A 13,473-nucleotide genomic window follows, 5' to 3' on the forward strand; every position below is an offset into this window, starting at 1 on the left:
CCAGTAGAAAATAGGCCAAGCACATGAATAGAAAATTCTGCAACCCCTCCCTCCCAAATACAAACGACCAAAAATCATGAAAAATATTCAATGTCACTGGTTATAAATACTTAGGCAAAGACTTGGTTACTTCTGATATCTAACTGGTTTATAAAACCCCAGGAAATATGCAAAAGAAATAAATTCTAAAGTTTTACTTGGACTGAGGACTATCCCTCCAGTGGGTGTTAGTGGACAAGACACTCTAAAAGGAAGTGAGTCTTCTAAGCTTCCAGTCCTGTTGTTGACCTTGGATAAACCATCTCTGTGAACTACAGTCTGTGAAATGATAGGAGTGAGCGAGCTACCCTGAAGGCCCTCCTTCGGCACTAGTCCTGTGGTCAGAGTTCTCCGAGAAAGGGTTACCTGCTTCCTTCGGGCAAGTTCTTCTTCTTCCCGCCTTTTTCTTTCTTCCTCCTGCTGCCTTCGGAGAATTTCCTCCTGCTGTCTCCGGAGTTCTTCTTGCCTCTTTCGCTCTTCCTCTTCCCGTTTTGCCCTCATTTCTGCCTCTCTTCTCTCCTGCTCTAGCTGTGATTACACAAGAGTAGTCTTAGACAGTTGACGCATGCAAAGGAACACCCGAACATCACTGACCAGTCCAACTGGGAGAAGCTGAAATGCGCAGGCACCACCAGTCACTCAGTTACTTCCACTGCAACAGGGTGATGAAGGCAGTTCTGTAAGAGCTCTAAGTTCTGATTTGTCTCAGTAATCAGAACAGTTTTAAGCTCTTCTAAATTGAGTGCACTCTCAGCCCACTTTTCCCTACCTCCTTGCTCCATACCACCTCTGCACCACATTTTCTGCATGTGGAAGAGAAGTAGCCAAGAGGAGAGTAACACAATTTTCTTGGGGAGTGGCCATTTCTTTGCTCATTCCACAAAAAGATTTTCTGATTGAAGATCTAACAAGGTAGCTCCAAAATTTCAAAAGCAATTTTGTAAAGCTACTGATGTAAAAATTATATAATTTTTTAAAATCTGAAGACGAACCACTTGACAAATTCTATCCTTCATAGTCCCTAAATACTAGTCAAATCTAGCAACCAGTTTCCAGTTCCATTGCCACAAGTATAGTTCCGGCTTTCATTTTCTCACCCACATTCCTAAGAGTCTCCTTATCTGGTTTCCCAGAATCCAGTTGTGCCCACATTCCCCAGCTCAACATCTAACCTTCCCCCCACACCCCCCCTCAAAAAAAATCACTCCCATTTAAACTAGTGGTTCCCAACATGAGGCACACGCCCCACAGGGGAGCAATTTGATTTTATCTGGGAGCACTAAGAAATATATACTCAACTCGAGAGTGAGTTATTAAGTGAATTTTTTGCATTTCTTATGGTTCTGGGATCTCATATACAGTATATAAATACATATTGTGACATATTTATGCATTTCAGTTCTCTATTATGTTTTGAAACTTTATTTGCTATTTTTTCATATCACTTCGTATTATTTTTTTTAACAGTTTCTTAGTGATTTCTTCCTCAGTACTTCAACTCTCCTTTTGTTCTTTTTTCTCTTTGATGGATGTCATGTTCTTTGGAAGCTTGTTTAGACCAAGCTAATGGCCTTTTAGGCTTCCTCCACATGAATAGGAGTTCGCTTTCTGAATAAGAATTATATGTCAGGGGCGGGGGCGCATCAGGATTTTAGAGATGCTTATGTGGGGCATGGCCAAAAAATGGTTGGGAACAACTGATTTAAACTATCCTTCACCCAGAAAATAAATCCTGACTAACAGCATGTACAAGGATGCTCACGACTGGCCTGCCTCTTCCTTAGTTTCCTCTCTCATCATTCATTCCTCAGACGCATCAAGGGTCCAGGCCAGACCAAAGTACTTAGCTGTTTCCTTAGCCAGTATGTTTTCCTGCATTTCTGAGCCTTTACAGGGTTGTTTCCTTCAATTCCAACTTAAATGTTTCCTCCTACTAGTCTGTCAACCCAAAGCCCTTTAACAGGGTTAAATCCTACCATCCTTCAAGTGAAAATTAACTCAGGTATTAGTGTCCATTGAAAATGTTGCCCAATTTCTGATTCCCCACCTCTCCAACTAGGTAGCCGGCCCATAATGCTTTCTTGACCCGCTTGTCTGTGTGTCATCACCCCCCACCCCCACTACACACACACACACACACACACACACACACACACACACACACACACACACGACTGCAAGCTCCTGTATTTCATTACCTCAGGGGACAAGACTGTATTAAGTATAAAATAGGAACAAGTCTCTCAGAGGCATGAAAACCTGGAAATCATGACAGTGATACTAAGTGTTGATAGATCAAGCAAGCTACAGCTCAAGGGTCTAATAGCCAAGTAGTGGATATTTTCTTAAGGTCTTAGTATTTGTAACAAGTGTATCTAACATGAATCATGAAATTAAAATATACAGATGACCATAATCATTAATGTGTCAACCAACCAATAATTTTTAATTGAATTGATTTTAACTTATAATTTTAATTCTGTTCAAGGTCTTTGGGGGTATATATATTCAAAGAATATGAATGTGCTTATACCAGCTAAGTAGCAGTAAACTAAAAGGGAAAAAATATATAGCTAGCTAAAGATACAGACATCACTAAACAAATGCCTGTGTCCCACAACTGGAAAGGATGCACAATTGTGGAAGAATGAGTTCAGACCTTTGCAGCTTTGGCCTTCTCCATCTGTTGAAGCTGTTCAAGGGCAGGTCCTGGAGTCGTCGTATCAAGGGGAAGATCCCATACACTACTACCTTCCCAAACTATAAGACAACAAGGAAAAAAAGTGAGGATGTCAGGGCTTACATGCACAGTCACATATCCAGGAGCATAACAAAAAAAAGCTACCCCCTGTCCCTGAATGAGCTCCATCGTATACTATATCTGTTCTGCTTCGAAGTCAACTGAACTGCCAGTGGGCTCCAGTTTATATCAATAACCGTCAACACATCTAGAGGTACCAGGCATTCGTCCTCAAAAAACCCTGTAAGGTATCTGTTCACTCCCCCATTTTTACAGATGAACAAGTTAAGGGCCAGAGGTAGTACTGTAACATCCGCAAGAATACAGGACAAGCACGTGGCCATGCTAGGACTGAAATCCCACTCTGAATCAGATCCCAAAGCCCACCATATTTCTAATAGCCACACCACCTCTTACTGCATGCACTAAGTGGAGAATGGGGTTAAGAAGGGCAAAGCTGTGGAACTAGAGAAAACTAAGTGGCTGTACAATATTGTGAATGCATTAATTATTCATTTAAAAACAGTTAATTTTATGTTATATGATTTCAGTTCAATAAAAGAGAGAAAAAAGAAAAAGGTATAGCTGGAGCTGGGCAAGCCTCTGGAAAGGCTAGGCAAGTCTCACAAACAACACTGGGTCCTGCTGACTGACCTGAGAGAGTCAGATGTGGAAGTAAATAAACAGGAGAAGGTTCCTGAGTCTGTTTTCCTATTGTCAGCAATGTTTGCTGGCACCACTTTTCAGCATTCTCTAATCCCTACATTCCTATTATAGTCTATTTATAGACTATAAATTATTGTCTATATAAAATGGAGTATTTGTAAAGGACCTTGACTGCATCATACTCAAAGAAAGAAGTTGTTTAATAAGGTACTTACAACAGTTTCCCCAAAACTGGAGAGCATTTTAACATCCTAACTATAAATGGCTTCCAAGAAAAAATAAGGTACATATAGCCTTGGAAGGTGATGAAGAAGAGGGAGGATAATCAGTCCTTCTGCCACAATCCTCAGGGTCAATGTTAGTCAGAGAACTATGGCCTGAATAGCTCAATGGCTCTAAGAAAAATCCATCAATGCCCATGTTCCTGAGAATTTTCAACATAGACTATAACCTCTTGTAAGGACTACCCACTTCTGCAGAAATCAGAGCTTAAGAAACAGAAGTACTCCACCAATGGCAACTTTTAAAAAATCCCAGCCCCCAAAATGTTCTAATTTACTGCAAAGGAAAAAAAAAAGAGAGAATGAGGTTAAGATGTTCACTTCAAAGCAGGCTTTTCTCTTCTCCAAATTTCTGGGTACCTGTAGGCTGTGAAGCTGTTGGCTGAAGCTCCCAGATAGACCCAGTGTCTGGCACTGACACAGATCTAGTTACTGAGGAAATGACACTCTGATCAGATATTCTGCAAAAGGGAAATAAAAAGAACTTGTTCTTGTCATTTTGCCAAAATAAGGAGGGACGTCTATATTACTTGTAGATTTTCCAGGTTATTTGGCCAGAAAACTCCATTGTTTTAACTAAATGGTAACACTACCACAGTATCTGGGACACAGGGAAGAATAATCACTCTCTGGACTACTAAGGTCTTAGCAAACACTGATTTCCAAATAATGGATATACCTACTATCTTCAAAATCCACAACATCTCAATAAACAGAGGCATGTTATAATGGAAAAACACACACTAAAAAACCCCATAGACTCTAAGTCAAAAGGTCTGTATTTTTGTTCTGTCTCTGAAGTTTTCTGTGTATTATGTCAACCAAGACCTCTAGCTTCTCAGAGTCCCAGTTTGCCCATCTGTAAAATGGACACCTTAGCACTTAACAGGATGGGTTACGGCTCAAAAGAGAAGTGTAAAAGGTTCTAATTAAACTGGACAGTAAGGTTTTAAAGAGCAGTGACAGCTCTTTGCAGAAGATAAAATAAATATTACCCTGAATGATAATCAGAAATTAAACATAATTTCCTTTTCCTTTGACCGACCTTAATAACATTTGGGTTCTGGAAAATGATAACCCTGTGTGACATTGTTAATATCTTGAGATAGCTAGCACAGGTAAAAATGAGATTAAGCTTTTAGACTACAACTTTTTTGGTTGCTGGTTCCATAAGACTACATTGCTTCTCAAGTGTTATCCTCTGGTTATCATTTCCAATTTATTCTCTGGATAGACCAAGTAAATGCTTTACCTCCAGCCTAATTATTTTTAAAAACTATGTTCTATTTAACACACAACACCACACACTTTTCTGTGGCGTGTACATTTTTTATACCTGAGTTCACACATACCCATATTTCCTTTCTTCTCTTTACCTGATACACACACACACACACACACACACACCCAGGGACACGTCATGGAATGACCACCAACCTCATCTTCAGAGCCTGGAACTGTTGGAGAAGAAGTGCCAACTGTTGCTGCTGCTGGGAAGAGAGGGCTGCTTTCTGCTGTTGAGTCAAAACCTGTGCATACTGTTGTCTTTAAAAAGTAGAAAAAGTGTAACCTATCTATCCATATTTAGTTCACTTTACTGAGACAATGAAAGACATGGTTCAATCTACCCCTCCCCCAAAACCATCAGAAACAGCTAACAAATATCTATAATAATAAAAGCGTAATATGCTAATGCTAATTAGACCGGACGATCTTCTGGAGGGAAGCCCGGGTCCCGGGTGCCTGCCAGCGGCTGGAGGAAAGCCTGGCTCCTGGGTGCCAGAGGGAAGCTGGTGCCGGCAGCCAGGGGAAGGAAGGCCTACTCTTGCATGAATTTCATGCATCGGGCATGTAAGTATTTTATAATTCTTCATGAGAACAATAGTCACACAGAAAACTCTATACTTCATTCTAGAAAGAACTGAACATACAGATAACATGCTTTTGAAAGGGGGGGGAATAATGAATATAAAAAATTGACAAATTCCTTCAAGATGAAGAAATTTGCCAGTTTTTTAATACTTTAATAGTCTTATACCAGAAAACAAGTTAAAAATAAAACAAAATCAAATAGCTATTTCCACATGAAACACCCTTTGCAAAAATAAAATCACTTGTATAAAAATTCTCAAATTTGTTTCAATTGGGAAAATTTTAGGTAAAATTATTTTCCACTAGATCAGAGGTAGACAAATTTTTCAGTAAAGCGTCAGACAGTAAATATTTCTGGCTTTGCAGACCATACGCAATTACTCAATGCTGCCATCTTTCTTCAAAAGCAGATATAGGACAATATACACACAAATTGGTGTGGGCGTGTGTCCCTAGAACTCTGCTTATAAAACAGGTAGCAGGCTGCCAACCTCTGCACAGATGACAGGCAATCTTAGCTCTTCTACAAAAGCAACACACAAGCTAAGTGATTCTGCCATCAGTCCACACCACTTCTAACAGTATAAACTTTTACTTCTTTTCTGTCCTCTGGTCTATGTTTTTTCTCTGTAGCATTCAAAGTCGAGCTATTTAAGAGGCACTTAGTTCTTAAATGCTTGTTGATTACTGCTTTTGGAGCTAATGAGCTTGCAAAATTACAATACTGTGTTATCTTCTACAAACTTCTGGTATTTAAGAAGACAAAACTCAGTGGTAACATGCCACTAGGTGGGTGACTGAAATATCCTAAAACTTTTAGTTTTATGCTGTAAAAGGTGGCACTTGTGAGCAGATGATATCAAAGGCCTTTTTGGTGCTACAGTACACCCTCTCCAGTACTGCTCTTACTGTATTAAGAACTGCTGGTACTGAAGGTGCTGCATCTGATATAAGGCTGTGAGTTCCTGCTGCCTGGTCAGTCGCTCCTGGTCCAACTCTCCCTGAGAGTAAAGAAATGGGGGAAGAAATGCCATTGAATAAATTGCAAAGAACCTAAAAGCCATTTAACACATATATCTAAAAGCAAAATGAATCCCAGGTCTTCACTTCCCACTCCACCTTTACACCCAAAATGCATAACTATAAAAACCTCAGGCGAGCGTCTTGCTGCCTTGCCTCCCTCCCAGGCCTCTCCTCAGGCTCCACAGATCCATGCCTCTCCCTGCACTGGAGCCTCAGCAGATCCAAGCAACAGCAGCCTCCTGATCACCACACCCTCTGTCTGAGGAACAGCAGCTGTACATGAAGCCTCGCTAGAAGAAACAGATGAAAAAATCAACAACTTAAGTAAGGCCCAAGAAGAAATGAAGAGTGATATAGCTGCCATAAAAAACTCCATTGAAAGTATCAACAGTAGACTAGGAGAAGCGGAGGACCGAATTAGTGAATTAGAAGACAAGGAAGCAAAACACACCCAAACTATACTGCAAATGGAGAAAAAAATTAAAAGACAGGAGGAGAGCCTAAGGGAGCTTTGGGACAACATGAAACGAAACAACATACGAATAATAGGGGTGCCAGAACAACAGAAAGATGAACATGGATTAGAAAACCTATTCGAAGAAATAATATCAGAAAACTTCCCTGAGGTGGGGAAGAAAAAAGTCACACAAGCCCAGAGAGTCCCAAACAAGGTGAATCCGAAAAGACCCACACCAAGACACATCATAATTACCATGGCAAATGTTCAGGACAAAGAGAGAATCTTACAGGCTGCAAGAGAGAGACGGAAAGTTACATACAAGGGATCTCCCATTAGATTATCAAATGATTTCTCAACAGAAACACATCAGGCCAGAAAAGAATGGACAGAAATCTACAAAGTGATGCAAAGCAAAGGACTGAATCCAAGAATACTCTATCCAGCAAGGCTTTCATTCAAAATTGAAGGGGAAATAAGAAGCTTCACAGACAAAAAAAGGCTAAGGGAGTTTATCACCACCAAGCCAGCCATGCAAGAAATGCTAAAGGGACTGGTGTAAAAAGAAGAAATAACAAGCTCAGAAAGAAAACAGCCACACACACAAAAAAAGAAATGGCTACAAACAAGTACCTTTCAATAATAACTTTAAATGTAAACGGACTAAATGCTCCAACCAAAAGACATCGAGTGGCTGAATGGATAAAAAAACATGACCCATACATCTGCTGTCTACAAGAGACCCACCTCATTAGAAGGGACTCACACAGACTGAAAGTGAAGGGATGGAAAAATATCTTTCACGCAAATGGAAAGGAAAAGAAAGCTGGGGTAGCAATACTTATATCGGACAAAATACATCTCAAAGTGAAGGCCATAACCAGAGATAAGGAAGGCCACTTCATAATACTAAAGGGATCAATACAACAAGAAGATATAACCCTGGTAAACATATATGCACCCAATGCAGGAGCACCCAAATTCATAAAAAAACTCCTGGAAGATATCAAAGGAGAGATCGACAACAATACAATCATAGTAGGGGACTTTAATACACCACTGACACCACTGGATAAGCCCGCTAGACAAACAATCAGCAAAGAAACAGCAATCCTAAATGACTCACTAGATCAGATGGACTTAATTGACATCTTCAGAACACTTCACCCCAAAGCCATGGAATATACATTCCTCTCAGGTGCTCATGGGACATATTCAAAAATAGACCACATATTGGGTCACAAGCAAAGTCTCCACAAATTCAAGAAGATTGAAATCATAAAAAGCTTCTTCTCAGACCACGATGGCATAATGTTAGAAATAAACTACAATAAAAACAACCCAAAATACTCAAACACTTGGAAGCTGAATAGCATGTTATTAAATATTGATTGGGTTACCAATGAGATCAAAGAAGAAATTAAAAACATCCTGGACACTAATGACAATGAAAACACAACAATCCAAAACCTTTGGGACACAATGAAAGCAGTCCTGAGAGGGAAGTTTATAGCTCTACAGGCCTATCTCAAAAAACAAGAAAAAATGGTAGTAAATCATCTAAATCTACAGCTCAAAGAATTAGAAAGAGAGCAACAAGAAAACCCCAGAGTGAGCAGAAGGAAGGAGATAATAAAGATTAGAGCAGAAATAAATGACATAGAGACCAAAAAAACAATACAGAAAATCAATGAAACCAAGAGCTGGTTCTTTGAAAGGATAAACAAGATTGACAAACCTCTAGCCAGGCTCACCAAGAAGCAAAGAGAGAGGACCCAAATAAACCAAATCAGAAACGATAGAGGCGAAATAACAACAGACCCCACAGAAATACAAATGATTGTTAAAAAATACTATGGACAGCTCTACTCCAACAAACTAGACAACCTGGAGGAAATGGACAAATTCCTAGAAAAATACAACATTCCAGCACTCAATCAGGAAGAATCTAAAAATCTCAATAGGCCAATAACTATGGAAGAAATTGAAGCAGTCATCAAAAAGCTCCCAGCAAACAAAAGCCCAGGACCAGATGGCTTCTCAGGGGAGTTTTACCAAACTTTCAAGGAAGAACTAAAACCTATCCTCCTCAGACTACTACAAAAAATTCAGGAGGAAGGAACACTTCCAAGCTCATTCTATGAAGCCAGCATCACCCTAATACCAAAACCAGGTAAAGACAACACAATGAAAGAGAATTACAGGCCAATATCCCTCATGAACATAGATGCCAAAATCCTCAACAAAATCTTAGCAAATCGGATCCAGCAGTACATCAGAAAGATCATACACCATGACCAAGTAGGATTTATTCCAGGGATGCAAGGATGGTACAATATCCGCAAATCAATAAACGTGATACATCACATAAACAAATTGAAAGAAAAAAACCACATGGTCATATCAATTGATGCAGAAAAAGCATTTGACAAAATCCAACACCCATTTTTGATAAAAACTCTCAGCAAGGTGGGAGTAGAAGGATCATACCTCAACTTAATAAAAGCCATATATGACAGGCCCACAGCCAACATCATACTCAATGGACAAAAACTAACACCATTTCCCCTAAGAACAGGAACAAGACAGGGATGCCCACTCTCACCACTCCTGTTCAACATAGTACTGGAAGTATTAGCCATTGCAATTAGGCAAGAAGAAGAAATAAAAGGCATCCAAATTGGAAAAGAGGAAGTAAAACTGTCCTTATTTGCAGATGACATGATATTATACATACAAAACCCTAGAGACTCCATCAAAAAGCTACTAGACTTAATACATGAATTTGGCAATGTAGCAGGATACAAAATTAACCCCAAGAAATCTGAGGCATTTCTATACACCAATAGTGAACTTTCAGAAAGAGAGATTAGAAAAACAATCCCATTTACCATCGCACCAAAAAAATTAAGATACCTAGGAATAAACTTAACTAAAGAGGTAAAAGACCTCTACTCAGAAAACTACAGGACGTTGAAAAAAGAGATAGAGGAAGACATAAACAGATGGAAGAACATACCGTGTTCATGGATTGGTAGAATCAACATCATTAAAATGTCCATACTACCCAAAGCAATCTATAAATTCAACGCACTTCCCATTAAAATACCAACGGCATACTTCACAGATCTAGAACGAACTCTCCAAAAATTCATCTGGAATAAAAAAAGACCCCGAATAGCTGCAGCAATCCTGAGAAAGAAGAAAATAGGTGGGATCTCAATACCAGATATCAAGATGTATTACAAAGCCACTGTTCTCAAAACTGCCTGGTACTGGCACAAGAACAGGCATATAGATCAATGGAATAGAATAGAGAACCCAGAAATCGGCCCGAACCAATATGCTCAATTAATATTTGACAAAGGAGGAAAGAACATTCAATGGAGCCAAGATAGTCTCTTCAATAAGTGGTGTTGGGAAAATTGGACAGATATATGCAAGAAAATGAAACTAGACCACCAACTTACACCATACACAAGAATAAACTCAAAATGGATAAAGGACTTAAATGTACGACAGGAAACCATAAAAATTCTAGAAGAATCCAAAGGCAACAAAATCTCAGACATATGCCGAAGCAATTTCTTCACTGATACAGCTCCTAGGGCAGTTGAAACTAAAGAGAAAATGAACAAATGGGACTACATCAAAATAAAAAGCTTCTGCACAGCAAAAGAAACCATCAACAAAACAACAAGAAAACCCACTGCGTGGGAAAACATATTTGCCAATGTCATATCTGATAAGGGCCTAATCTCCAAAATTTATAGGGAACTCATACAACTTAACAAAAGGAAGATAAACAATCCAATCAAAAAATGGGCAAAGGATCTAAATAGACACCTTTCAAAAGAGGACATTCAGAAAGCCAAGAGACATATGAAAACATGCTCAAAGTCACTAATCATTCGAGAGATGCAAATCAAAACAACAATGAGGTACCATCTCACACCTGTCAGACTGGCTATCATCAACAAATCAACAAACGACAAGTGCTGGAGAGGATGTGGAGAAAAAGGAACACTCGTGCACTGCTGGTGGGAATGCAGACTGGTGCAGCCACTATGGAAGACAGTATGGAGTTTCCTCAAAAAACAAAACATGGAACTCCCATTTGACCCTGTGATCCCACTTCTAGGAATATATCCCAAGAAACCAGAAACACCAATCAGAAAGGATCTATGCACCCCTATGTTCATAGCAGCACAATTCACCATAGCTAAGATCTGGAAACAGCCTAAGTGCCCATCAGTAGATGAATGGATTAGAAAACTGTGGTACATCTACACGATGGAATACTATGCTGCTGTAAAAAAGAAGGAACTCTTACCATTTGCAACGGCATGGATGGAACTGGAGAGCATTATGCTAAGTGAAATAAGCCAGTCAATGAAGGAAAAATACCACATGATCTCACACATTCATGGATAATAGAGACCATTATAAACTTTTGAACAATAATAGATACAGAGGCAGAGCTGCCTCAAACAGATTGTCAAACTGCAGCGGGAAGGCCGGGGAGGGTTGGGGGGCAGGAGGGAAGGGGGTAAGAGATCAACCGAAGGACTTGTATGCATGCATATAAGCATAACCAATGGACATAAGACACTGGGGGGTAGGGGAGGCCAGGGGATTGTCAAGGGTGGGGAAAAAAAGGAGACATATGTAATACCCTTTGTAATACTTTAAGCAATAAAAAAATTAAAAAAGAAAAAAAAAGAAAATAAAAAAAACCTCAGGCATTTGTAAAAACTAAACAGTTCCATCTAGTGGAAGAAAGTGGTGTCTGCACTATAAGAGACTAGAAGCCTGGTGCACAAATTCGTGCACACTGAAAGGAAATATTTTAGAGGAGGGCTCCAGGGCGTGTCCGGCCCATCTTGCCCAGTCCGTGGGAGCGTCAGCCCCTGGTGGTCAGTATATGTCAGAGTGACTGGTCAAACAATCGGACACTTAGCATATTGGACTTTTAATAGATAGGATTCCCTAAGGTGTGGGAAAGGGTCCTTATTTCAGATGCTGTTTGCCCTCCCCTCCTGCCCTTGAAGCTGAATGTTGTACTGTACTCCAGTTATTACTATAACTAAAAAATGTATAATTCTCCTAATATTAAAAGTGATTTATAAATTTGTTAGATCAGGAATTATAGAAATGGGACAAACAGAAAAGTGAAGTTATCTAAAGGATAAAGGAAATGGCACATAATACTGGGAGCCAATATGTAAGTATGTCTTAAGAAAATAAGAAATTTTTTTTTACTATTTTTTATTGACTTTAGAGAGGAAGGGAGAGGGAGAGAGAGAGATAATAACATCAATGCTAAGAGAGAATCACTGATCGGCTGCCACCTGCATGACCCCTACTGGGGATCAAGCCAGCAACCCGGGCATGTACCCTGACTGGGAATTGAACCATGACCTCCTGGTTCACAGGTTGATGCTCAACCATCTGAGCCACACCAGCTGGGAGATAATGAGAAATTTTAAGTTAAACACAGTATAAAAGAGCTCTGAAAATTAAAACTCCTCACCCCAAAATTAGGTTTTTCTACTGCTATTAATACATCCTAAGTTTTACAAAAACAAGCTGTAGTAAAACCCTGGTTTTTTTAGCTTATATTTCAAATAACATGGTCTGAAATTTAAATTTGAAAAGCTCAAAGTGAGAAAAATAAGGAAAGTATAAGATAAGAGAAATACAGTAGTCCCCCTTATCCATAGTTTCACTTCCTGCAGTTTCAGTTACCTGTGGTCAACCATGGACCAAAAAATAGTAAATAAAAAATTCCAGAAATAACTTATAAGTTTTAAACTGTGCGCTACTTAAAGTAGCTACTTAAGTAGTATGCTGAAATCTCGAGCCATCCCCCATTATCCCCCACAGGACACGACTCATCCCTCTGTCCGACATGCCCACAAGGCAGATGCTACCCTCCAAGTTAAGTCACTTAGTAGCTGTCATGCTTATCAGATCGGTTGGGAGGTGGGGGGAGAGAGGTGCCACATTCACATCACTTTTATTACAGTACTAGAGGCCCGGTGCACAAAAATTTGTGCACTGGGGGGAGGAGGGTCCCCCAGCCCAGCCTGTGCCCTCTCGCAGTCTGGGACCCCTCGGGAGATAACGACCTGCTGGCTTAGGCCTGCTCCTGGGTTGCACAGGGCACGCCCAATCCCTAGGTGCAGCCCCTGGTCAGGCTCAGAGCAGGGCCGATTGGGGAGTTGGGGCGCTGCCCCCTGTCATGCAGGGCGGATTGGGAGGTTGCGATGCCACCCTCAGTCACGCTCAGGGTAGGGCCGATTGGGGGGTTGGGGCCCCGCCCCCTGTCACACTCAAGGCAGGGTCGATGGGGAGGTTGCGGCGCCACCCCCTGTCACGCACAGAGCAGGGCC

The 13,473-nt window shown here is 40.3% G+C and overlaps 1 protein-coding gene across 8 annotated transcripts in view; it reads right to left on the minus strand.

The window, feature by feature from the left end:
- The window catches only part of GIGYF2 (GRB10 interacting GYF protein 2), a 141,443-nt gene that overhangs the window by 26,214 nt on the left and 101,756 nt on the right, over nt 1–13,473 (minus strand). For all 8 annotated transcript variants that reach the window (XM_014530579.1, XM_014530578.1, XM_014530574.1 and 5 more), the window contains 5 exons: nt 6,508–6,599; nt 5,164–5,271; nt 4,087–4,187; nt 2,699–2,799; nt 406–567 (listed from right to left, as the gene is read on the minus strand). In XM_014530579.1, coding sequence (XP_014386065.1) covers nt 406–567; nt 2,699–2,799; nt 4,087–4,187; nt 5,164–5,271; nt 6,508–6,599 — 564 coding nt within the window. The remainder of the gene's footprint in view (nt 1–405; nt 568–2,698; nt 2,800–4,086; nt 4,188–5,163; nt 5,272–6,507; nt 6,600–13,473) is intronic.

Source organism: Myotis brandtii, unplaced genomic scaffold (assembly GCF_000412655.1).
Source record: "Myotis brandtii unplaced genomic scaffold, ASM41265v1 scaffold744, whole genome shotgun sequence".
NCBI lineage: Eukaryota > Metazoa > Chordata > Mammalia > Chiroptera > Vespertilionidae > Myotis > Myotis brandtii.